The sequence below is a fragment of the Plecotus auritus genome (assembly GCF_963455305.1).
Source record: "Plecotus auritus genome assembly, chromosome: 3".
Taxonomy (NCBI): Eukaryota; Metazoa; Chordata; class Mammalia; order Chiroptera; family Vespertilionidae; genus Plecotus; species Plecotus auritus.
Genome location: NC_137772.1, coordinates 30,534,776 through 30,561,832, shown reverse-complemented (window position 1 = coordinate 30,561,832; position 27,057 = coordinate 30,534,776). Strand labels below are relative to the sequence as shown.

General features: G+C 46.2%; 1 protein-coding gene across 1 annotated transcript in view; it reads right to left on the bottom strand.

Annotated features, from left to right (window-relative positions):
- GAS6 (growth arrest specific 6) overlaps nucleotides 1-10,287 on the bottom strand; it is a 51,698-nt gene extending 41,411 nt beyond the window's left edge. The window contains exons 1-2 of the mRNA XM_080661333.1: nucleotides 9,858-10,287; nucleotides 9,410-9,576 (exon numbers count right to left, since the gene is read on the bottom strand). Coding sequence (XP_080517459.1) covers nucleotides 9,410-9,576; nucleotides 9,858-9,936 — 246 coding nt within the window. The 5' untranslated portion in view covers nucleotides 9,937-10,287. The remainder of the gene's footprint in view (nucleotides 1-9,409; nucleotides 9,577-9,857) is intronic.
- Nucleotides 10,288-27,057: the final 16,770 nt, after the last annotated feature.

The window sequence follows — 27,057 nt, the reverse complement described above, 5'->3', positions numbered from 1 at the left end:
CATGTGCTCTCCTGGCAAAGCCTCTCTCACTTTTCACAGCGCTGGCTGATCATCAACAGCTTTGCTCAGCAAACTCCTTGGTTCTCAAGGCCAAAAGCAGCAATGTCACTCACTGAGTGAGGAAGATGTGCTGACAGGAAGGAGCAGGAAGCAGCTAACCCTCACAGGACTCGGGCATGGTGGTGGACCCTACCTGCTAGGCCAGCCACCTTCTTGTTGGGGAAATGAGATTTACAGGGGCAAACCAACAGAACTTTATTCAAATTATGTCTATACTATCCTCACATGTGGAAGAAGGCAGGGAGAGAACCAGAAATGGCAGCTGTGGAGGTGGAGGAGGGGCTGCCAGCCAGGGAATGTGGCACTTCTAGACGCTGAAAGGTGAGTGAGGATGGATTCTCCCCAGGAACCTCTAGAACAATGGTTCTCAACCTTTCTAATGCCGCGACCCTTTAATACAGTTCCTCATGTTGTGGTGACCCTCAACCATAAAATTATTTTCGTTGCTACTTCATAACTGTAATTTTGCTACTGTTATGAATCGCAATGTAAATATCTGTGTTTTCCCATGGTCTTAGGCTCTACAGCAGCGGTTCTCAACCTGTGGGTCACGACAGTAGCAAAATTACAGTAGCAAAATTACAGTTATGAAGTAGCAACGAAAATAATTTTATGGTTGAGGGTCACCACAACATGAGGAACTGTATTAAAGGGTCGCGGCATTAGAAAGGTTGAGAACCACTGCTCTAGAAGGAAGCTGCCAGGGGACACCTTGGTTTTAGCTGCGGGGACCCATTCTGACGTCAGACCCCCAGAGCTGTAAGTTTATGCTGATCGGTCACAGCCCCCATGAGGAAGCAGCTTATGTCATTCTCACCGAGTCACATAAGGCAGCTGCTCCTGTCTCCAGCGACATGTGGCCGCTGGAACTGGGAGAGCTCCAGCTGTTGCCCTGGCTGCACAGCCCCTGGACTGAGATTTGAGCGCTGTCCATCTGCCAGAATCAAAGACCACACCCCGAGGGCCCCAAGCAGGGTGCCTGCGGGTAGAATACACACAGCCAGGAGCGTGGCTGGAGCAAAGAAACAGAGCGGGAAATCCCGTCTGTTCTGGACATGGAAGAGGCCTGTGTGATCTCGGGTGCTGGAGAGTGAATGCTGCCTCGACAGGCCCGGTGAGAGGGTTGGGCTTGATCCCAAAACGTTCAGGGGAGCGGCTGTGCTCGTTGTTTGGGGTTGTGAATGGGCGCAGACAGGCCAGTATGGGAGCTTTACAGACGAGATGGAATGTCAGCCTGTCCATGACGGCCCAGGGCAGTCAGGGAGGGATGAGCAGGAGACATGCCCCAGGAGGAGGCCTCAGGACCAGGCCGCTGGTTACAGGCAGTGGCGGGAGGGGAGGGAGAGCAGAGGGGACTTGAGACTTTTACCCAAGGCCTGAGAGGCTGAGCAGCATGGACCAAAATGGGGAAGGAGGAAAGAAGCCAGTGTGAGGGAGGAAAAGAGAGTGTGGTAGGAAGTGTTGCTGGCACCCACCCACAGCTGACAGGCTTAATGGTGGCGGGAGGAGAACCCATGACCACCTCCCCCCCTCCTTCACCCCTTGGATGGCACACTTCTCCCTGCTTTAGGGAAACCGGGCAGGTACCTAGGAAGACACACCCACATCACACATGCAAAAGTTCACTTCTCCTTATATATTTCTTTGGGAAAAACAAAATGATGCATTTTCCCATCACGTAAACTATAATAAAATACTTGCCAGAGTACAGGAGTAACAACTTAGCAGTTAAAACGATCTTTGGGGCAAAGGTATTTTTCTCTACAAGTCACTATCTAGCCGGTTGTATAGACAATTATACACGCTCATCTTCTGAAGGTCTCCATCACTTCAGCGTTTGTATGTTAAACTTGGAGTTGGGGGACCTGAGTTTCCATCTGAGTCCTCCCACTCCTGAGCTAACTTGGACAAGTCCCTTAATAGATTCTTGGGCCTCAGTTTCACGGGAGTGCTTAAAACGAGATGATGTCCAAGACTCTTATCTGTCACAAACATTACTGCAAAATTCTTGTTTGTTCTTAGCTTAAGAAAGGGAAATTTACGAGCACTTGGGTGCCTCTCTGGATCCAGGCTAAATCACAGCGTGCATGCGGTAAGTGTGATGTGGACAAGGATAACTCGGAGAATGCATCTGGTGATTACGGCTGTAGCAAGCACGCAGTGCAGACCCAGGCAACAGATTCCTACATCACAAACGGTGGATTTGCCTTTGAAGTTGAGGAGTTTGCTATCCAATGAGGCAGGAGGGAAGCACAAACCCACATGCCTATGTCAGCCCCTGGACAACAGCCAACAGGACCCTCCTAAGCAGCCTTCATTCCTTTCTGAAGCGTCGTGCTAAAGAAATGTGTGTCCACAGCAGAGGGTTCCAGGCAGGCTGCACCTGCAGCCGCCAGTCACCCAGCCATCCCAGGCAGATGGCCCCAGCCAGCCCCAGGGAGGCCCCGGGCCGCTGAGTGTGAGGCTGCAGCAGTGACCAGGGCACCCCGCCCAGGAGTGGGCAGAGCCCAGCCCTGTGATTTCCAAGGAGCCCAACATTCCAAGAAGAGATCTTTGAAAAATTGAGTCTAGATGGCAGGCTTTAGAGACCAATGTGGGAAAAATGTATTTTATTATCATGGGCACTAACACCAGAAAGAAACAAATTTCAGCTGCAATTTAAAAGAACAAGCCCAAGAAAACAAGTATGGTATTAAAAAGTATGACAGTACTATGTTACTATCTCTCGGGAATATTACATTTTGAATTTCTGCAATCAGTCAAAGCAGACCTGTGCCTCTGTCAGAGGGAGATAAAGCACTGATGTCCTTCTGAACTTCTTCCACTTCCAACTCCGCTTTAAAAATTAATCCAAAGCTTTTAATGAACGACTCTGTCAGGGTCAAATGTACAAGGCATATGCACCAGGTGTGCAATGAAATCACTGGCCTCTAATAACCACTGAAGTGGCACAGAGTATTTCCAACATCAAATACGAGCCCTTAACCCAGAACGACTCTGTGCATTACAGAAACAGCTCCCGGTTTGACCTTAGAAAAACCAGGGGAAACGAAGCGTGAAGGAGTTGGGACACCTGCCAGTGGTGCTGGAGACTGTTCACCTGGGAAGCGTCTGAAATGTCCTGGCCCAGCCCCTTGGAATTTCAAGAAACAGGCCATCAGCATCAGTTTCTTAAAAGGGTGTTTTGTTCCTAAATAACAAAGACAGACGTTCAGTGTTTTTTGAAATGTCTTTAATTGGTTTTCCGCAGATGTTGAGCCCATTGGCGAGGATGAGGTGTAATTTATGGGCCTGGCCTGTTATTATGCTGGAGAGCCTGGCGCTAAGTCCCTGCAGACTCCTAGGATTAAAACAAACATATAGGTAGGCACAGGGACAGCAAAGGCGACTGGGTGGAGCCAGGCAGGGTTGTATCTCGCTCAAGGCCCATCCCCAGATAGTAGCAGCCTGGGTGCCGGGGACCTGTGGGTGCTGGCTTGGGTCTAACCAGCCATCTGCAGGCCTCTGAGCTGTGCAGGAGCCAACTCCAGAGAAAGCACAACCGGTCGAACAACAATTCAGCGACCCAGCCCCTGTGACGGCTTCCTCAGGCCTCCAGTGGCAAAAGCCCAAGTGGGAGAGGTCCCAGGAGAGGAGGCCTGGGCCCAGAGAGATCAGTGGGAGCAGAACCTCTTGCTCTGCGATCAGGATGCTCCACAAGCAACAGAACTCGTAGGAGAGGGGGCAGGGGCTGCACAGGGCGAGGGACCTGGGCTCAGTGGACCCACAATTGCAGAGAGAAGAGTATGTGCCTGTGTGTGACTGTGTGTGCCTGTAGGTGTGTCTATGTGTCTGTGGGGGTGTACTGTGTGTCAGTATGGTTGTATGTATCTGAGAGAATGTCTGCATATATGTGCATGTGTAGGCAACCCAATAAGTGCCAATTCTGGTGTAGCCTTTCACAATTTTTTCCTACCAACAAGTTGTCTGTATGTGTGTGTGAGTCTGAGTGTGTGTGTATGTGTGTGTGTTGGGGAGGTAGAGTGGGGTGGGGAGAGCAGGTGGGGGGCAGGAAGGTGCAGGTGAGCAGCAGCTATCCTGGATGTCACAGCCAAGGTGTCACCACCCCGGCTCAGGGTCCTGCGTTTCAAAGGCAAGTCACTGGGGCTGACAAGGTCCCTCTCCAACTCCCTCCCCACCTTCCTGCTGGAACCCCACTTCTGCCCCAAAGACACCCCCTAGGCCACCCCAAAAATGGGGTAACTTGAGGGAGGGGCTTTCACTTCTGTATGGGGGTGCTCCTCCCCAAGCTGTCCCCAAAGGATCTGGGATCTCAGGAAGACAGGTGTCCTGGGAATGCAGATGCAGTTCAAGCACACAGGCTCTGAAACTGACTGCACCCCGAAACTCTCCTCAGTAGAGAACCCATCACAACTGGGTTCCCTGGCATTTGCAAGAGCTGGGGGTGTGGTGAGAGAGATAGGACATAGAGTCAGAAAGAGTGAGAGACAGAGACAGAGAGAGAGAGAGGCAGAGAGACAGACAGACAGAGACCAAGCTAGAGACAAAGAGAGACAGAGACATAGAGAAAAAGAGAGACACAGATAGACAGAGACAGAGACAAAGATGGAGAGACAAAGAGACACAAATGCACTCCAGCACAGGCCAGTGGCCAAGCATGTTGTGAAGTCTTCAGGGTGTGCCACTAGCCAGTTGAGAATAGTGTAAATATTATTGTTTGTATCTCAAATTAAACTGGGTGGTGGGATAAGAAACTGCAGCCTGGAATTTTTTCCTACCAACAAGCTGAGGGGCAGGGGCAGGCCCAGGTGCTGCCAGGTGGTGACGTGTACCTGGACAGCAGGTCGGGCAGGTAAGCCTTTTGTCCAGAATCCTTTCAGAAAGCAGAGGGTGATTGCTGAGATGGTGTCTTTCAGGCATCCGGAACCCACCTGCCTTAAGGATTTATGTAGAAAGGTGACCTGCTGGGCTGGCCTGGGTGACCTTTCAGAAGAATTCAGGAGAACCCCATGGAGACAGCTGGGGGATGGGCTACCCAGGGCCCTAGAACAAGGAAAAGCAAGGGAGAGGGAAATGCCAGGGACAGAGAGTAACAACACCAAAGGAAACAAGATAAGGAGGGAATGTAATCACCCCTTGGGCTCTGGAGAGGAGAAACATGATTAGCAGTGGCAACAACGGTGGCCTGGGCCACTCTCCTGGGGCCAGAAAGAATGTGGGTGGGAGACAGTTTGCCCCAGGAGGGAAGCAGGTGACCAGAATGCCTGAGAGTCCCTTCCTTTCCAGCCAGGTGTGTGATAGCCCCAGAAATCAGGAAGAGCCATGGCACTAACAGCTACCTGCTAAAAAAAGAGCTTTAATATATATATATATATATATATATATATATATATATATATATATATATATATTTGATTGATTGATTTCAGAGAGGAAGGGAGAGGGAAAGGGAGATAAAACATCAATGATGAGAGAGGATCTTTGATTGGCTGCCTCCTGCACGCCCCCTACTGGGGATCGAGCCCACAACCCCCGGCATGTGCCCTTGACTGGAATTGAACCCGGGACCCTTCAGTCCGCAGGCTGATGCTCTATCCACTGAGCAAAACCAGCCTGGGCAAGAAGAACTTTGAAGATCAGACTCCTTCCCTTGTCCAAAAGAGGAAAACAGCGCAGTCTGGAAAGATTGAGATCAGAGAGGAAGACCTAGCGCACACCCAGCGCACAGCGCATGCTCAAACAAGCATAACCCTCCAAGCTCCGGGAAGAGGGTTTGCAGCCCAGAGAGCTGGCTCCAGGGGCCCAAGTCTACCTCACCCCATCCCCAGCTTCCCCTGTCTCTCCTGGAGGCTTCCTCTACCAGGGTGCCCCCAGAAGCCCAGGAATGGGAATAGGACACGCAGCACTGCCTTCTCAGCCAGCAGGAAAGAGCAGTGTTGCAAACTCCACCAAAGGCAGAACCAAAATCGGGCAGTGTGTGATTACAACGGGGCCTGGCACTGCGGACAGCGGGCTGCTTCCAGCATCCTAACCCAGTCAACAACAAGGTAGGGTAGGTGGAATCAGCCACTAAGGTGATCCTGGCCTCTGAGGACTGGTGCTGCCTACAAGCACACCCATCAGAGGGTCAGGTGATTACAACACAAGAAGTGCCAATTCTGGTATAGCCTTTCACATCAGGACACTATGGCCCTGGAGGTCCTGTGACAGTCACACGGCCAGGTCCAGGGGACTTCTTCTTTATATATATATATATATATTTTTTTTCTTTTTTATTTATTGATTTTTTACAGAGGGGAAGGGAGAAGGATAGAGAGAGAAACATCGATCAACTGCCTCCTGTACAGCTCATACTGGAGATGTGCCCGCAACCAAGGTACATGCCCTTGACCGGAATCGAACCTGGGACCTTTCAGTCTGCAGGCTGACGCTCTATCCACTGAGCCAAACCGGTTAGGGCCAGGGGACTTCTTAAACTAAATAAGGCCAGTGCTCATCATCCTGGGTCACTCCATCAGCCTCAATCAAAAAATGCAAAATGAGCTACCTTTGCACGCAAGGAATAAATATTTCCTAGTGAGAACCCTAAACTTTTTGGAGCAGAAGAACTCACAGGACTACCTCTTTCAACAGTGCTATATTCACTAAAATACATTAGCAGTGAATAGTGTTTGGAGGATCTCACCACTGCCAGGGAGATGGAGTGGGAAACCTGGACACATCCAAGTGGACAACTGGTCTACCAGAACAGCTGGGACTCAAATCAGCCCCCAACCCTGACCCCTGACCCTTAACCCTAACTCAGCTCCTCCCAGCATTCCACACTGCCTCTCAAGGAAAAGGAAAACAAGCCAAGGGCCAAAACCAGACAACAAAGCACATGATCTCCACAAAGGTCTTCACAAGATGCAAGGTGCAGGTTAAAATGCAGGGCTTATAATCCAACTAATGGGTTTGGGAAGCTGATAAATGATGGAAAAAATGTAATATTTGGGGCTGGGGGTTGAGTTGGGAAGGAGGAAAGAATTCTAGGAAGTTATAGAAGGTGTTGCTATGAAAAGGAGTTTACAAACTTCTGATGGGGCTGGAGTGTAAGAGAGGACGCCCCACCCCACCCCCTCAACCCCCAGCATGGGAGCGACTCGGCTGTGCCTTGGAAAATCGGGGAGCCAAGACCTTACAGGGATGTGCAAACCCCTGTGCAGTGGTTGCATTCAAGTATTGGGTTAGTGAACATGTTCTCTTTTTTTGTCTCCACTCCATACACGTGCAAATAAAGTTAAAATTACAACATAAAAGCAATTAAAGTGAGAGAGGGGATCGACATTCTGGGCAGAGTGGCACAATGGTTAATGCATAGTATGTCCGGACAGGAAGGGAAAGCCAGGTCAGGGTTTTTCTGTTCTGGGCAGGCAGGGGCTGGGGTGGTAGGGCAAGCAAGGGATAGCTGGGTGGGTGGCAGCCTTGTTGCTCTCAACCCTTGTCGCCTACAAGTGCCATCACACACTTTCTGCAGAGTAAATGTTCCAGACTAGGCATATGAATGGAGAACACTGCACCTGTCACACAATCTCACAGCTGGGCAGGGATCCTTGGTGGCCAGGCACACAGCCCTGCCACTAGGAGCTTCAGAAATCCTCTGCAGAGGCATGAGTCATTGGGCTATTAAGATTCATCATCAAAGAAAAGGGAAAACAGTGAGGCCAGAACAGACCCACAAAACTGCTCCATAGGACAGGATTGAAACTGTGTTGCTATTGACACTGCAGGCAGTAACACTGGAGAAAATAACCCTATCATAGCTCAGCAGAGGCAACAACTAACGGTGCCAGAGAGAACCACGCAGTGGTGGGCAATCGTTTTAGAGCTTGTTTTCAGAAAGGGAACCTAGAAGGGATTGTCAAGCCAACTGATCAGAAATACAAGTCCAAAAGAAGCTTGCATCCGTCACACAGAGCCATTCGTTTACTGCATGAGACATTTATTTCATTCCACTGAATTCTTTAAAAGAAAAAATCTGGTAGAACCAAAAACAGCTGTGAAATCACCCTGAACTCACAGCATAAAGTGATGTAATGTAAGTCCACCCCATTTCTTTCACTACTACTTTCCAAAGTCACTTTCCCCGGAACAGATAGACATCCAGGACTTTCACCAGGTCCCACAGGTCACAACTACCATGAATGCTCTTACACATCTCCTCTCCCTGAAGATCGCACAGCTCCCGCACAGACGCCAAGTCCACACCTGGGCTGCTTCCTGCCTGCACTTGGCTGCCTGGCGCCCTACAGTCTCCAAGGACATTATTAATAGAAATATGTCCTAAGCCAGCACCATGAGGCTTCTGCAATCACCAGCTGTTTCTAAAAGAACACCTTGCTGAATTCTAGCACTATTCCTGTAATCATATTTCCATTCCAGTCCATATATATATATATATATATATATATATATATATATAAAATTGATTTTAGAGAGAGAGAGGAAGTGAGAGGGAGAGAAAGATCAATGTGAGATAGGCTGCCTCCACATGTATCCCTACTAGGGATCAAACCTGAAACCTGGGCATGTGCCCTGACCGGGAAGCAAACCAGCGACCTTTCAGTGCACAGGACAACACTCAACCAACTGAGCAACACTGACCCCTCACATCTTTTAATTCCTCTTTCAGGCAAACCCTCTACTCCTCTTCATGAGGATCAAGAAGCTCTACTCCTCCGATCCAGTTAAGGGAAAGGAGAGGTAGGGAGCTGTTTGTTTTTTAACCATGGTATTTCTTTTACATTTTAAAAACAGCCTCTAGTTTATTCTGGTGGAGGTGTCCAAGATTGCGTATTTCCTTTAAGGTGGCTGCCTTCGGAGGTCTACTGAAGAGAACTGCAGGGTCTCAACAGGACCCCCGCTCAAAGATCTGTTTCTGCCTCCAGCTAACAGGAGCACTTGGGGGTAACCTAGAGAATTGGGGCTCAAAAGGTGTGGAGGAGGCTTGAGGGTGAGCCGGGGTCCAGATACCCCAGATTCCTGACCTTCCACCATTCCCAAACGCAATGTCTCCGTATTTAAGAGAGTTCTGGGCGTGAATTGCAGCAAGGTCCCCCCACATGAAGGAGACTCATCTCAGACTCTGTAAAGGGAAGTCCCAGGAACTCGGGGACTCTCTACAAGGGCGCGCACGGATGGATGTTCACAGAAACGCGGTGCTGCAGGGACAGCACTAGAGGTGACCTGGCCGCTTTAATGCTCCGCGCCACGGTCCCGCCCAGTCGTGGAATCCCTGAGCGCCAGAGGCACACCTCCCCACTTCTTCACCTCCCCCGCCGGCGCCCGCGCGCCCGGCCCCCGCGCTCACCGTCTCGGGGTCGTTCTCGAACACCTCCCGGGCCTCCTCCTTGCTGCACAGCTCCTCGACGCATTCCCTCTCCAGGTGGCCCTGCTTGGCCTCCTCGAAGACCTGGTATGCGCGGCGCTGCCTGGGCCGCAGGAACTGCGCCGCCTCGCGCGCCCGCAGCATCACGGCTACAGGGACGCGAGTGGGAGGACGGCGCGGGGAGGAGCGCGGAGGAGCGGGGAGAGAGAGGGGAGAGAGCGGGGGGCACGCTGTCAACCCGGGGCCCCGCACGCTCCGTCCTCCCAGAAGCGGGCCCGGGGATGCAGCGGCGGGGCGGGTGCGCACGGAGTAGGGGCGCACGGGCAGGGTTGGCACGGGGGCACTGGCGTTGCCCTTGCATCCGGGTGGCGGGGTCTTTTTGAGAGGGTCTCTCGATCAGCCCACGCCGCGGCCCCCGCGCGGTACTTACTGTGCGCGGACTCCGAGGCCAGCAGGAGCAGCAGCAGCACAGTGCCGAGGACGGCGGCGGGCCCGGGCGGCGGCGGCATGGCGAGGCCGGGGACCGGAGACCGGGACCGGGGACGGGAGCCGGGCGGGCAGCCGGGAGCGCGCGCGGTCAGAGTGCCGGGGAGGCCGTGGCGAGCCGCGGGCGCCGCGGGGCAGTGGCTCCGGTCATTCTGTGAGGCGGCTTTGAAGGTCACATCCCGGCGGCGGCGGCAGCGGAGGCTGCAGCAGCACCTCGGACTTGCGGCGGGTCTGGGCGGCGGCGGGGAGACCAGGGTGGCCGGGGCGGGGCGCGCGGCCGGGGGCAGGACTGGCCTCGGGGCCGCGCCGGGCGGGCGGGGCCGATTGCTCCCACCCGCAGCCTGGCGCCCGAGCTGGTTTCAGCTGGGAAGATCAAAGATTGAAGGGGAAGCAGGTCATGGGGCGTAGCTACTTCTCACGCCGGCTGCTTAGACTACTAGGGGAGTTTCTACTAAATCGGCGATTGAATGTATTAATCCGAATGGGGTAAAAGGAAAGAAGAACTAACACCCAGGTACAACGTGACTAGGTACTAGAATATGACCATTTACTACAATTAAACGTCTTTCCCACCCCACCGCCCCCAAATCAAATCTACCATATCCTTTTTGGATTCTTCATTCTTAGGCAATTTTTCTCCAGACTTAACCCCCCCCCACCCCCCTACCCCCCCAAAAAAAAGACAAACTGAGGTCAAACTGAATCCCAATGGGGGCCAGGAGTGACACTGAATTATTTCCTTCTGTAATCTGTGTTTTCCATAATGATGACATTGAAAACCTTGAGGTTTCCCAGTGGACATTTAAGCTGAAAGCAACATTGTGCTTGTTCACAGAGACCAAGACTTTCTGTCTCTCCTTCCCAACATTTTGCAAAGTTATAGGCAAACACACACAAACAAACAAAACCAAAACACAGCAGACCACTCAAGGGGGTGGGAGCACGGGGAGGGGGGGGGGAAGCTGGCAGTGTGGGCCCAGCATGCAGGAAGAGGGGGTCCTGGAAAGGGACTGGCCTCTGGAGAATCCTAGTCCGATACCCCTTGAACCCCAACATGATGAGAAAGAGGACAGCAAGTCACCTCCTCCTCAAATGGTTGGTCATTTTGCTTGTGGGTTCAACACTTGAGGTCCAGACCCATTTCTTCTCCCCTTTCACAGTAGGAGAATGAAATGTCATTGCTGGTACAATTATTTTAGGTCATAGGTTTAAAGGTAGGTTGCTAGAAGCCAGTTCCAGCATGTCATAATTGCAAGAGTTTCATCGAAAGATTGATGGAACTTGGGGACTCAACAAGGGCTGAGTCACATATGTTATTGCCTGTTGGAAATGGCTAAAGGCATTTCCCCAAACCTGAAAAGGATGCATTAAATTGATTGCTTGCTGCCAGACAGCTCAGGGCATCTTAATCTACATGTTATTGCCTCCTCCTGGCCAAATACCTGAATGGCAGGAAGTAATTCCCCAATCTGACAATGGATTCTGTACCTAACCCTGTCCTTTGAAGTGTATATCTCCACCTTGCCTTAGGACAAATTGTGTTAATAAAAAGCAAGGGATCCTGAGACAAGGAGAACTTGGTTTCTTCAGCCAAGCTCCTCTGCCCCCCCCACAAATGCCTTTCAAAATTATGTTTCGTCTCTGGACTCTTTATTAATTTATGCACAGCCCCTTCTCCAGGTTTCCTGAACCCTTCTAGATGCCAGATCAAGACCACCAGCGTTAAATGGCGCCCAACATCCCGCATTAGTAGGTTAATGAGCATTAATACGTTAAATTCGGGGAAGTGAATGCGCATGAGGACCATCTTCAAATAGAATTAACAATTTCATAGACAAGTCATCTGCATCTGTGTCTGAACTAATCACAAGGCACTCCCTTGTCAGCTAGCGACTCATGCAGCCTAATGATGAAAGTTCTGCAAACACTGCAGAGCTTGGAAAGACTTGAGTTGGGGCACTTCTATTCATTATTTCTTAGGGTTCTAAACCAGTGGCCCATGGATAGATTTCAGGAAGTGTGCAAACTACTAGAAATTGTTAGCAATTAGTTTCTGCATCATTTGTGTGTGTTTGGAGAAGAGAGTTTTCAGAGTGCATGTAATTCTCAGAGGCTGATCCTAGTAAGAGTGAGCATCCTGGCCTCTTTTATGTCCTTCTAGAAGGGTCTGCGTGGGTGTGGGCTCACTGCTTCAGGTGACCAGGCATCAGTATGGTCCCCTGACCTGTTAGCATGGACCTCACTCCCTTTCCCCATTCACCCCTTCCACTGGGTTGGTATCCCAATAACTACCATACCTCTCATTATGCAGAAACTTCGTTTAATAAAATGCATGCACACTTGCTCATTGTAATTTTGATAACTATGGAATGCAGAAAGCAAATATGGGGAGTAGTTGAGGAGGTCTGATCCATGCTAAAGTCCACAATTTTCAACCTAGTTACCAATGCAGGAAAATAGATAAGGAATAAATTGGATAATGTGTTCCGAAATTGGAAAGAGTTTTTGGGCACTGTAATATATACTCTGAAATAGCAATGATGAAGTAGACAGCTCACCTCCACAAGGGGCAGGTTAGTTCCAGGGCAATGGATGCTTTATGTGGACAACCAGTCTGTGGTCAGGAGTTGGAGAGCCAGTGGCTCTTTCTAAGGATAAAAACTGGGATGAAAGCATAGAGGTGGGGTAGGAGGTGAAGTAGGAAATGAGGTGTTTGTAGGGAAATGAAAATTCTGTATTCTCCTGTCATCACATCTGTGGGTGATGATTTCAAGGCAATAAAACCATTTATTTAGGTGTGCACTCAATAAATGTGAATTGAGTACAGCTGACCCTTGAACAACTTAGTGCTGACCCTCCCCACATATAGTAAAAAATTCATTTATAAATTTTGACTCCCCAAAACTTAACTACAGTCATCCCTAGGTATTCAGGGGAGATTGGTTCCATGACCCCCACTCAGATACCAAAGTCTGTGGATGCTCAAGTCCCTTATATAAGACTCCATAGAACAACGCAAAGAGTCAGCTCTCTATATCCATGCATTTCCAACCAGAGATCTAAAATACTGTTTTCTACCCATGGTTGGTTGGGAATCTATGGATATGAAACCCAGGGATATGGGAGGCTGACTGTGTATTTATTTCAAAAACTCTATAAGTGGACAATTCAAATCTGTCTATAACTGCACAATTCAAACCCATGTTGTTCAAGGGTCAAGTGTCTTAAAAGAAGACATTGTGCCGGGTGCTGATCAGACCATTCACAATTGGTTTTTATTTGTTTGATTTTTTTGAACAGCTTTATTGTGGTATAGTGGTAATACAATATATTGCTCACATAAGTTTTGATAGATCTCTGATGTATGTATATACCTGTGAAACCACCACCACAGTCAAGTTAGGAGCATGCCCAACACTCAGAAACATCTCCTCATGCCCTTCGGTAAATTCTCCCTCCTGAACATAAACCCTCATACCCGTCACTAGGCAAAACTACTGGCCAGCTTTCTGTCACTAGGCAAAACTACTGGCCAGCTTTCTGTCACTAGGCAAAACTACTGGCCAGCTTTCTGTCACTATAGAATAGTTTGCATTTTCTGGAGTTTTCCATAAAAGGAGTCGTACAGTAGGTAGATTTTTTTGTCTGTATTCTTTCACTTAGCAAATTTATTTTCAGATTCATCTACATTGTTGCATGTTTTGATAGTTTATTCCTTTTATTACTCAGTAGTATTCTCATGCATGGATATGTTAAAATTTGTTCATCATTCACCTGTTGTACATTTGGCTTGCTTTCAGTTATTGGTTATTACCAATAAAGTGGCTATGAACATTTGCATACAAGTTTTTGTATGCACATAAACTTTCATTTCTCTTGGGGATATATCTCAAAACAAAATGATTGGATCATATGATAGGCATTTAACTTTTTAAGAAAGTGACAAACTGTTTTTGATAGTGATTTGTCATTTTACATTCTCACCAGCAGTGTATGAGTTCCAGTTGCTCCACATCCCCACCAACACTTGAGATGGCTAGTAATTTTAATTTTAGCCATTCTAGTAGGTGGCTTGAATTTGCACTTTTCTAATAACTAATGATGCTGTTAATAACTAATGATGTTGTTTAATGTGCTTATTGCCATCCAAATATATATTTTTTATGGAGTCTCTGTTTAAATTTTCTCTTTTTTTCCTTGGGATGTTTGCTTTTCCAATTAGTGAGTTATTTGTTGAGTATTAAGAGTTCTTTAAATATTCTGGATATAAGTCCTTTATCAGATGCAAATAGTTACTTCCAATCTGTGACTAGTCTTTTCATTCCATTAAAGAATGAAAACTCTGCTTTACCATAAAGCAGCGTTCTTAATTTTGAAGTATAATTTATTATTTTTAAGTGAATCCTACTTTTGGAATCATATTTGCCTAACCGAAGGCCACAAAGACTTTCTTCCAGAAGTTTTGTAGATAAAAGTTTTGCATTTGGGATTATCATGCATTTTGAATTTGTTTCTAAATATTTTATAGTTTCATTCTATTGTAAATGCTTTTTATTTCAAATTAAAACACTTGATTATTGTATATTTACCTTCTATCCTACGACTTTGCATAACTAAATTTTTTGTTTCATTGCTTTTTTGGTAGAGTCAATAAAATTTTTTACATAGATGATCATGTTGTTTGTAAATATAGACACTTTACTTTCTCCTTTCCAATCTGGGTGCTTTTTACTTCTTTTCTTGCCTTATTGACTGTCTAGCAACCTCCACTACAATGTTGCGTAGAAATAGTGATAGTGGGCATCCCAGTCTTGTTTCTGATCCTAGAGAAATAATTCACCATTAAGTGTAATGTTAACTGTAGGATTTTCATAGATGCATTTTATCAATATGAGGAAGTTTCTTCTATTAATAATATCATGTGAGATTTTTAAAAATTAGGAATGGGTATTAGATTTTGTCAAATGCTTTTGCTGCATCTATTGAGATAATCCTATGTTTTTCTTTTTTTATTGATTAATATGTGAATTGCCTTGATTGATTTTCAGATGTTAAACAAACCTTGAATCCCTGGAATCCACTTGGTCATGATGTATTATTCTTTCATAAATTGCTGTTAAGTTCAATTTGCAAAAATTTAATTAAGAATCTTTGCATCCATGTTATGATGGTATTTCCTTTTCCTGTATTATCTTTATCTGGCCTAGTATCCAAGAAATGCTGGCCTCATAGAATTAGTTGGTAAATGTTTCTTTCATGGCTTGCAACCCACTGGTAGGTCTTGAAATCAATTTAGTATTATGTTAACCCACAGTTTTTTAATGATACAGAATAGATAGATGATATCAGAGTTTATTAGATGTGAGTTCTTCATTTCCACTCTATCTGTTTTCTGAGTATGCACTGGGTCATGATGTAAAATGTAATTATAACTGTGGGTTGTGGTAAAAAAGTTTGAAACCCTGCTCACCAAAGTGAATGAAGGTGGTCAGATCTTGTTAAGGTGAAAATCCCTTTGTGAAAAAGTCCTTGGGAGCCTTTGCTGAGGGTGACCACCTTATTCTGGTTTTCAAGGGAAGATTTGTTTTTAACATAAAAAATCTTGCTGTAGAAGAAGCTTTTAGCTCTCCCTACTCTGTGCCCTTGGGGTTCCTTTGTAGCCTGTTACTGATGGTGGTATTGAGTACTAAACTTAAGTGGTTGTATGGAATGCTGTAGAGATCTTCCCATAGAAGCAACACCCATTTCCAGGCAAGGCTGCCTATCGTAGCCTGGTTAACCCCTCCTTAGTCTGAAACATAGAACTTCACCTTTGTGAGTCCTGATTCTAGTCCTGGTGAGTTTGCTGCGCAGGTGCAGGGAGGGAGGGAAGAGGTGAGGGATGAAAGAAGGGAGGGGAGAAGATGGGGAGGGAGGAGGTGCATGGTGGGAAAAGGAGGACCTTTAAATTGGAAATACACAGTTCACCTCTTCCACTTAATGTGACCTTTCCCAAGTCACTTTTATTCTCCACCCCAAACTTCCTTATCTGCAAAATGGCATGACACGTCCTAACTGTTGGGGCGTAGTATGGCAATTCAATGAGACAGTGAATGGGAATTGCTTGGCATGTCCAAACGGAAGCCATGCCTGTGACTCCCCAGCCCTGCTGCAGCCACATGGCTTCCACTGCCGACTCCCTGCTGGCCTTAGAAGGGAAGAAGAGGGCGACAGTCTCATTATTGAACACGTCTACTGTAGAGGGGCTACTACTGACCAAGTGTTAGTTCAATACAAAACATCCCCATGCTCAGGTCTAGCACAAAGAACTGCCATAATGAATCACCTCAGAGGCATCTTGTGGGAGCTGAGAATCATGGAAAGGGTGTGGCTGGATGGATGATGATGCCAAGTGGGGTCACTGAGACATCCAGCCAGCTCCATGGCTTGCCAGTCTGTGGAGACCCCAGAAGCAGGGATGACCAAGGTAGCATAAATATTTTGCCACAGTCATCCTCATGCACCCGTGTTTGGACAAAGCCTATGTCCTGGAATGCCATTGCCCAGGGATAACTGCAGCAATTCTTGGAGATTTCAGAAATGTGTTGCTTAGGGCCAGTTTGGCTGCATGAGCAGAAACTCAATGCAAACATGCTTACACTGCAAATGGGAATGCATTGGTTTGAGTAACTGAGAAGTCCAGGCTTGCGCTGACCTCAGGGTTCCAGATGGGATTTCTCCTGAAGTTCTGTTTCCTTTGGGAGTTGGCTCCATCGGCACGACTGCTCTCAGCTTGCGATGTCCTCATGTCCAGAGGAAGCTCCCATGGTTCCACAGCGCTCCCACTGTGATCCAGGGATTAGGCGGCTGGCCTTGCATGGGCTGCGCCCCCACTTGTGATCCGTGGGACGTGCATACACGGCTCTAACTGGAAATGTGCCATGTGATCAACAGCCCTGAGTGGCAGGGCAGAGCTCCAAAAAAGAAAGGTTGCTGGGCAGATAAAATGCAACAGATGCCCCTTATTTAGAAGAATAACGTTTTGTTTTGGAGGTGTAGATAAATGTACTGTGATATAAAAGTTTACATTTTTAGAGCTTTCAGTAACTTTTTTCAGAACATTTTTTCCCTTCTGGCTGATAAAAATATTTGTTAGAAAAGCTTGTGAATCAGCTTAGACATGTATTTTAAAATTCTGAAAACTTGGCTTTATTTCGTAGGGTTTGATCTGTCTACTCTTTGCTGCCATGACCATCTAATGGAATCATAGTCCCCAGGAAACGTCTTCATGGGGTGCTGGACTGTGGCATCTGGCACCGACTGATGTCTCCGTGGAGGGGGGTAATGTCACATTCCACCATTCATTACACCACATAACAACAGGTAGCCTTTTCATTTTATAATTGTGACAAAGATCTATATTTTTGCAAAGCCAACTAGAAAATGTTCTTTTTGCACCCATTTAGCACCCCCAATAAATTTTGTTAGCTAAGTAACTCTGAACACACTTCAAGTAGATTTCAGATTGAAGTCTCCCCTTTGTAACTGGTTCCTTATCAGTCTGGCTCTAAGAAGGCCCAGGAGGGGTGGATATGGAACTTGTTGGTCGAAAGCAGGAAGGTCTTTGATGCCGACAAAACTCTGTGTGGCCAAATGAGGCCTCTTTCCCATCCCTGAGATGGGAGAGAGCCAGCATAGCCAGCGTACCTGCTTTCACTGCCAAGGCTTCGTTAGAGGGAGGGGAAATCTTGGCAAAGGCCCTTTGGCTGAGAGCAAGAGCCTGGGGCTGCTGACTGTAGCTGGGCTGCCTGCACCGCACTCTCTCTTTCAGGAGAGAAATCAGCCAGATCTACACAGAAACAGGTATGTTCCAGAAGCTTGACCTGGATACTCTGCAGCTTGGCCCGCAACACCCAGACGTTTGGGTCTTGTGACCTCAGGAAATCAGGCGCTGCTTTCAAGGACAGGAAGCCCCAAACTGCCCCCACCATGCTTGGCACCACGGGTACTTCCTTTTACTGAGACTCTAAGGCTGTGTTGGCAGATGGGCAGAAAGCACCCTCCCCCTTCACCCGAGGGTTGTCTTTGCTGAAATCCTTCTCACTTGAGATATGAGGGGTGAGGACAAAAAAATGTCCCTGTGAGACACAAGCTGGTCGTTCTAGATGTACAACAACACGTGAGGGCTTCTTGATAATGTTCTGAGGACCAAACACTCCAGTCGGGTGGCCTGCTCCTGGAAGAGGCGACCTCGATATGTCCCAGAAGGAGGTCAGAGCACTCCGCAGCAGTTGGCAGTGCTCAGCCGGCGTCCCCACTCCCCAAGGGACAAGGCTCATGCCCTGGAAGTCTGGATTCACATCCTCCCATTGAGACGGCTCAACTGTCAAAGTTATGACTCATGGCCTCTGACCACGATCCTTCCAGACTGGGCCAAAGCAGGGACACACACACACACACACACACACACACACACACACACACACGGCATGAAACGTGTTGTGCGTTCAGCACAGGAGAGCTGGGTTTGCTTTGAGCTGGTGTTTTCGCTGGACCTGCTGCTTGGAGCTTGTGATGCTTCCTCCTTCCATTGCTCTTCTGACTCCTGACCTCAGGCTGGATCTGGTCTCTCCCTCCTCAGAAGTGCTTGAGCGTTTCATTTGTGGTTTCCTTCTGGTGCTTGAGAGTGGGGAGAAGAGCTGAAGAAATGGGTGGTGCAAGGTCCTGCTTTGGCCATACTGACTGGCATCCCTCATGTTGATGTTCAGAGGTGCTCATGGCTGTGGTGACCCTTGGGGCTGGAGAGTGTGTGGAAGTCATTTCCATTGTCACGGCAATTGGGGAGCATCACTGGCAATTAGAGGACAGAGCCAGGGTGCTGAACGCCCTGCCTTGTACAGACAATCTCACCCACAAATTTACCACATGAAAACACACGTGTGCCTCTGTTGATAAATTCTGGAATGGAGGGAAAAGCAGAGGAGAGTGGAGGGATTTGTGTTCTCAGCTAAGGCATTTGGACCTTCTTTGGATAGTACAAGTAAGCCATTGAGAGTGTGGGGAACTGAAGTGCCATGTGACTGTTTTGGTCTGGATGGGACCATCCTTTCAGTCCCAAGTTTGACCGCGAGTGGATGCCCAAGCCCAACAAAGGGCCTTTGGTTTCTTTCTCATGGCCCACATGCAAAGGACAAGTGGTAGATGATGGGCCTCCTGCATCACTCAGGTCCCCCCAGAAATGTCTGGTTCAGGTTTCTTTGAGGTACCTGAAGGACGGAGGCAGACCACCTCCTGGGAGGCCCAGCCTTTGGGAAGCTCTGGAAACAAAGGCCCGTGAGGGCAATGGATGGTGTAAAGGCTTCACCTAGACGGCGGCCCAAAACAGGGAGATGCTTAGACTCTAAGGGAACCGCCCAAGAACCATGGTTTCTAGGATAATCGGCAGCTTTCACAGAACCTGAGAGAGAGATGTCATATTCCAGGGAAGGTCTTTTCTGATGATAAGCTGCGAGCACATGTTTCTAGGAGGGGCTGAACTGTGGCTTCAGAATGTCCCGGATCGAAGCTATAAGAAGGAGGAAGGAACTGCTGTATGCCTTGAGTGGGGGATGTGTGTGGAAAACACCATCTCCATGACTGGGTCGTAGTCAGCCTGGGGACACGCTGCTGACAGCAGCTACCTGTGGGAGGGAGGGGAAATTCCCTATTTGCTTTATTCATATCTTTCTGCACTTATTGAATTTTTCACAATGAGCATGTATTACTATAACTAGTAGAATTTACAAATACCAATGAAGCCCGCTGAGGGTGAGCATTCACTGTTCCATAAAGAGGAACTTTTATAGAAACTTAGAGGGTTTAAGTAAATGACAGAGGCACAACCACGTGTGAGGTCGGGGACTCTCCACCCTGATAAGCATTACACACGCTCAGCTCAAAGCGTCTTCCCTGGGTTGTCTCTCTGACGTTCCAAGGCCAGCTGTGGGGCCAGCTGTGTGCACGGTGTGCATGCGGCATGCCTAGGTGGCTTAGGCTAAAAGCAACCTAATTACAGGGTCATTAGGATTGCTTGGTTTGTTGGGGTAAATTATCTGATTACTCATTTGACTGTTCACATCTCTTATCTGTAACAGTCATCAAAGATCTTTGAAAAGTCATATAACTTAGTTTATTCATTTGGAAAATTATACCGATAACCATCTTCCCCGGCAAATGGTCTCTGAAGACAGAGGTGGCTCACTTAGTTTTTTTTTTTTTCCTGTTTTTTTTTGTTTTGTTATTTTTATTTTTTTAATTGTTTGAAGTATTACAGATAGTAGTACATATGTCTCCTTTTTTCCCCCCCCTACTGACCTCCCCCCGGCCTCCCCTTCCCCCTAGTACATGCCTTTACCTGCCCCCCCCCTCAGTGTCTTGTATCCATTGATTATGCTTATATGCATGTGTACAAGTCCTTCGGTTGATCTCTTACAGCCCACGCCCCCCACCCTCCTCTGCATTCCCGCTGTAGTTTGACAGTCTGTTCAATGCTTCTTTGCCTCTGTATCTATTTTCCCCCCATTTCTTTCCTTTAAAAAAATCTTGCCTCTGCAGACTAGAAATAAACATATAATAACAAAAAATGTTTGAGTCCCAATTTCAGTGTCCAACAGTTCTGAGTCCCCGTTTCAATGTCAAACAGTTCCTTATGTGTACATGTCAGCAATGATATTCCAGTTCTGGATGGTGGACAAATGGTGGTAATGCAGGTCCGACCCTCTCTGGTTTGGTCCTAGGCAACATGCTGCGTCCCACAGCTGCTGACTGCTAGCGTGGCAAGGCGTCATCAGCGTCTTCCATCTCTGGACTGTTTCTTCTCTTGTCTTCGTGGTTGGAGCAGACCTGTCAGTTCCTCTCTGTTGCAGGAATCCACGTGGTCTTGGAGTTGTTTTCTGAAAATATACAAACATATTCTCGACCAAAAGTTAATAAAGGAATCTTTTCTATGTAATTGATTTGGGATCCTTTTTATTTTTGCCCAAACAATTTTCCTTTGTCTTATTTAGACACCATGTGTGTTTTTCCTGGGTGTCTTGCTGTTAGCATTACAAATGAAAATTAATTTTGTAAAGTAAAAATTTTCTAGATGTAATTTACTTATAGGATATTTTTCCTTACATGATAGTACCCTACTAGCCCCCATTTTTTGATTAATGGAGGCTTTTGTAAATTTTATAATGCAGTCTTGATAACTTTAAATTTTAATTTTTTGCACAAAAATATGACTGCTTTAGTTTCATTGCATGTTCAGGAATTTTACCATGAGATGAACTACCAATAGAAATTTTAGTTACCACTTTAGGAACAGCTTTTTGTCCAGTACAATTAAGTTTTCTTGAATATTCACTTATTTCAATTAGCCTATTTAAATTAATCTGAAAACTTGATTATTATTTTACTATCAAATTTAATACTCTACCAACAATCTTAGTTTACCCTGTAAATATTAGTGGAAAGGATTATTTGCATTCTTGAGTAGGCCCTGAGCATTCCTGGTGCTAGGCTGGATTTAGATATAGGGCAGCTGCTGTCAGCCAAGTCTCTGTCTGTTACCTGGGTCCCAATCTGAGCTGGGCCAAGTCACTGTCTGTCACCTGTGTCCCGATCTGAGCTGGGTGTGGGAAGCAAAGCAGCCATGGGGGCAGGAGACCTCCCTTAGACGGGGTGAGGGTTCAGGCCCCTGCAAGGTTGAGGGGTGAGGGTCTGTGCCCCACCTCTGTTGACCCCCAAGTTCTCTCCTGATGGCCCCTCTGCGACTGTGCCTGTCTTAGGTTGTTCCTTCCCTGAGGAATCTTACCCGTCTCTGACTAACCAGTCATCCTCTGGGGCCAAGCAGGGTGATGTGAGGTTCAGTTCTGTCTCCTTGGTAGCCTATGCCCCCGTGGCCTCCACGCCCAGCACCTGCCTTGGGATCCCCTGGCCTGCTGGCGGGGCCCCAGCACTGATGACATATCTTGGGGAACCCAGGTTTCTTCTCCAGGGAGGGCCCAGCTCACACGATTGGGCGCGAGACAGATCCATGGTACCAGCCACCACGAGGCTTCAAGCTCAGCATGAACAGAAAGCTCAGGCAACAGCTGAGGGCAATTAGATTGTGAGAAGAGGGTCCCTCTTGGCACAAAAGGCAAGAGGGGCCAATATAGAATGCTCAAATGCCTTCCCAGTGCCTTAATTCCTTCTGAAAGGGATTAAATCCTTTCATGTCTTTTTTTTTTTTTTCAAATTGCTGCCAAACATTCAAAGAATTAGTTTGTAAGTTTGTTTGGGATAATTGTACAATATGCTGTTGTAAAATATCTAAAATTATAATGACATTGTAGAATAATATCATGTAAGAATATTCTTTGCTCTAGGCCATGGCAATTCAATTTCAAACTGGCTGTCAATTTCTTTTTGTAACTTTATATAAACTTTGTCAGGGAGGCAAAAACACAAATTACTTTAGTTCAAGAGGCCAAATATATTGACTTTCAATTACAATCCTTACAACTTTTGAAGGAAACTTCTCTTTGTTTCCTTCCAAAATAATGTTCGGTCTACAGAGAGTTTCATTTAAAAATCTTTGTCACATGAAACAATTTCTCTTAAGGTTATGGTGATCACTAGTATGGATTAGATTTAATATTTTAATTTAATTTAATTTTTTAATAATTAAAAATAATTTTTTTAATTGTTATTTTTTACATATGTGTCCTTATTCCCCCATAACCCCCCACCCCCCACTTATGCCCCACCCCCTTGTTGTCTGTGTCCATTGATTAGGCTCATATGCATGCACATAAGTCCCTTGGTTGATCTCTCCCCCTTACCCCCACCCTCCCCTACCTTGCTTGAGGTATGACGTGCTGTTCGACGTTTCTCAGTCTCTGGATCTGTTCTTGTTCATCAGTCTATGCCGTTCATTATATTCCACAAATGAGTGAGATCATATGATATTTATCTTTCTCTGCCTGGCTTATTTCACTTAACATAATACTCTCCATCTCCATCCATGTTGTTGCAAATGGTAGGAACTCCTTCTTATTTACCGCAGCGTAGTATTCCATTGTGTAGATATACCACAGTTTTTTATTCCACTCATCTGCTGATGGGCATTTAGGCTGTTTCCAAATCTTAGCTATGGTGAATTGTGCTGCTATGAACATAGGGGTGCATATATCCTTTCTGATTAGTGTTTCTAGTTTCTTGGGATATATTCCTAGAAGTGGGATCACTGGGTCAAATGGGAGTTCCATTTTTAGTTTTTTGAGGAAACTCCATACTGTTCTCCACAGTGGCTGCACCAGTCTGCATTCCCAACAGCAGTGCACAAGGGTTCCTTTTTCTCCACATCCTCTCCAGCTCTTGTCATTTGTTGATTTGTTGATAATAGCCATTCTGACAGGTGTGAGATGGTACCACATTGTTGTTTTGATTTGCATCTCTCTGATGATTAGTGACTTTGAGCAGGTTTTCATATGTCTCTTGGCCTTCCTTCTGTCTTCTTTCGAAAAGTGTCTATTTAGATCAGTTGCCCATTTTTTGATTGGGTTGTTTATCTTCTTTTTGTTAAGCTGCATGAGTTCTCTGTAAATGTTGGAGATTAAGCCCTTATTGTTGATATCATTGGCAAATATGTTCTCCCATGCAGTGGGCTTTCTTGTTGTTTTATTGATGGTTTCCTTTGCTGTGCAAAAGCTTTTTATTTTGATGTAGTCCCATTTGTTTATTTTCTCTTTAGTTTCCATTGCCCTAGGGGCAGTATCAGTGAAGAAGTTCCTTCGGCATATGTCTGAGATTTCTCTCCCTGTGGATTTCTCTAGTATTTTTATGGTTTCCCATCTTATGTTTAAGTCCTTTATCCATTTTGAGTTTATTTTTGTGTATGGTGTAAGTTGGTGATCTAGCTTCATTTTTTGCATGTATCTGTCCAATTTTCCCAACACCATTTGTTGAAGAGACTGTCTTGACTCCATTGTATGTTCGTGCCTCCTTTGTCAAATATTAATTGAGCATAGTGATTTGGGTCAATTTCTGGGTTCTCTATTCTATTCCATTGATCTGTATGTCTGTTCTTGTGCCAGTACCAGGCTGTTTTAAGAACAGTGGCTTTGTAATACAGCTTGATATCTGGTATTGAGATCCCACCTACTTTGTTCTTCTTTCTCAGGTTTGCTGCAGCTATTCGGGGTCTTTTTTTATTCCAGATAAATTTTTGGAAAGTTCGTTCTACGTCTGTGAAATATGTCATTTGTATTTTAATGGGAAGTGCATTGAATTTATAGATTGCTTTGGGTAGTATGGACATTTTGATGATGTTGATTCTACCAATCCATGAACATGGTATGTTCTTCCATCTGTTTATGTCTTCCTCTATCTCTTTTTTCAGTGTCGTGTAGTTTTCCATGTATAGGTCTTTTACCTCCTTAGTTAAGTTTATTCCTAGGTATCTTAATTTTTTTGGTGCGATGGTAAATGAGATTGCTTTTTTAGTCTCTCTTTCTGTAAGTTCATTATTGGTGTATAGAAATGCCATAGATTTCTTGGCGTTAATTTTGTATCCTGCTACATTGCCGAATTCATTTATTAGGTCTAGTAATTTTTTGATGGAGTCTTTAGGGTTTTCTATGTACAGTATCATGTCATCTGTGAATAAGGACAGTTTTACTTCTTCTTTTCCGATTTGGATGCCTTTTATTTCTTCTTCTTGTCTGATCGCAATGGCTAGTACTTCCAGCACTATATTGAACAGGAGTGGTGCGAGTGGGCATCCCTGTCTTGTTCTTGTTCTTAGGGGAAATGGTTTTAGTTTTTGCCCATTGAGTATGATGTTGGCTGTGGGTTTGTCATATATGGCTTTTATTATGTTGAGGTATGATCCTTCTATTCCCACCTTGCTGAGAGTTTTTTTTTTAAATATATTTTATTGATATTTTATAGAGAGGAAGGGAGAGGGATAGAGAGCTAGAAGCATCGATGAGAGAGAAACATCAATCAGCTGCCTCCTGCACACCTCCCACTGGGGATGTGCCCGCAACCAAGGTACATGCCCTTGACCGGAATCGAACCTGGGACCCTTCAGTCCGCAGGCCGCCGCTCTATCCACTGAGCCAAACCGGTTTCGGCTTGCTGAGAGTTTTTATCAAGAAAGTGTGTTGGATTTTGTCAAATGCTTTTTCTGCATCAATTGATATAACTATGTGGTTTTTATCTCTCATTTTGTTTATGTGATGTATCATGTTTATTGATTTGTGAATATTGTACCATCCTTGCATCCCCGGGATAAATCCTACTTGGTCATGTTTTCTTATCCATTCAGCTACCCTATGTCTTTTGATTGGTGCATTTAATCCATTTACATTTAATGTTATTATTGACAAGTACATGTTTGTTGTCATATTTTTCCTTAGTGTTTGTGTTTCTTTTTTCCTTTCTCTTTCTTCTTTTTACAGCAGTCCCTTTAGCATCTCTTGCATTGCTGGCTTGGTAGTGATAAACTCTCTTAGCCCTTTTTTGTCTGTGAAGCTCCTGATTCCACCTTCAATTTTGAATGATAGCCTTGCTGGGTATATTATTCTTGGATTCAAACCCTTGCTTTGCATCACTTTGTATATTTCATTCCATTCCCTTTTGGCCTGGTGTGTTTCTGTTGAGAAATCAGTTGATATTCTAATAGGAGATCCCTTGTAGGTAACTATCTGTCTCTCTCTGGCAGCCTTTAAGATTCTTACTTTGTCGTTAGTGTTTACCAATTTAATTATGATGTGTCTTGGTGTCGGTCTTTTGGGGTTCAACTTGTTTGGGACTCTATGTACTTCTTGGACTTGCATAGTTTTTTTCTTGCCAATATCAGGGAAGTTTTCTGTCATTATTTCTTCAAACAGATTTTCTATTCCTTGCTTCTCTTCCTCTCCTCCTAGTATCCCTATTATTCTAATATTGTTTCGTTTTGTGTTGTCCCAAAGCTCCCTTAGGCTCTCCTCTTGCTTTTTAAGTCTTCTTTCCAGTTGCTGCTGTGTTTGTGTGTTTTTTCCTACCTTGTCTTCTAATTCCCTGATGCGTTCCTCAGCCTCTTCTAGTCTACTGTTTAAGCCTTCCAATGTGTTCTTTATTGCAGCTATGTTGTTCTTCATCTCCTCTTGGTTTCTTTTCATGTTGGTGACATTCTCATTCAGCTCCTTATAGTTCTCATTGAGTTGTGTGTATTTGTCATTGAGTTGTGTGTATTTGTCATCCATCCGTTTAAACATCCTTATAACCATTACTCTGAATTCTTTCTCTGTTAAGCTGCTAGCCTCAATTTCATTTAACTCCCTTTCTGGTGATTCCTATTTTTCTTTCCTTTGGGAGTTGCTTTTTTGTCTTCCCATGTTTTCCTGTAATGTTTTAATTGTAGATCCAATTGCTTTGCTACCCAGGTTCTTTTGCTGATTGGTGCTACTGGTGTAATCTCTCAGTTCTCCTGGGCTTGGTAATCTAGTGTAGCTCCCTACTTGAGCTATTTGGGTTCTCTTGATGTAGGCCTGCGAGCTTGAGAGGCACAACTGCAGTGTCTAGAAGTCAGCAGCCGTGGAGGGGAGCGTCCCAATTTTTGCTGTCTTGCACCCTTAATTGAAATCATGAGTGCCCAGTGGGGACTCACAGTGGCACCAAGGAACTATCTGTTGGGGTGATGTGGCTCAGGGGGCCTGCACTCTGGAAAGGTGTGACTGTGATGCCCAGAGTTCTGTAGTTATGGGGTGGTCAGACTCAGCTTTCACTGCTGCACCTGTGGTGGATAGGCGCTTACTCCCAGTGGCAGCTCACTGGAGCACCCGTGGTAAGTTTGCCAGTGAGGCACACTGAAGCACTCTGAAGGGCCCTGGCAGTGTAGCCGTGTAATTGAGGTGCCTAGCTTCTAAAGATTTCTCTTTAGGGCAGATCCTATGGCCTCGGGGAGTATTCAGATTCCATGGTGTTATTCAGGGTGGGATCTGGGTGTGGCTATATTGGTTGCCTAGAGACTGGAGGGAGGGGCTATCTCTCTGGAGAAAATGGTGAGACTCAGCTTTCACCTCTCCTGGACCATCCGCTGCCTACTCTCCCCAGATTCCACAACCCCATCCCTTCTTCTGCACCTCAGCCACAGGTTAGTGTCTGTATCCTAA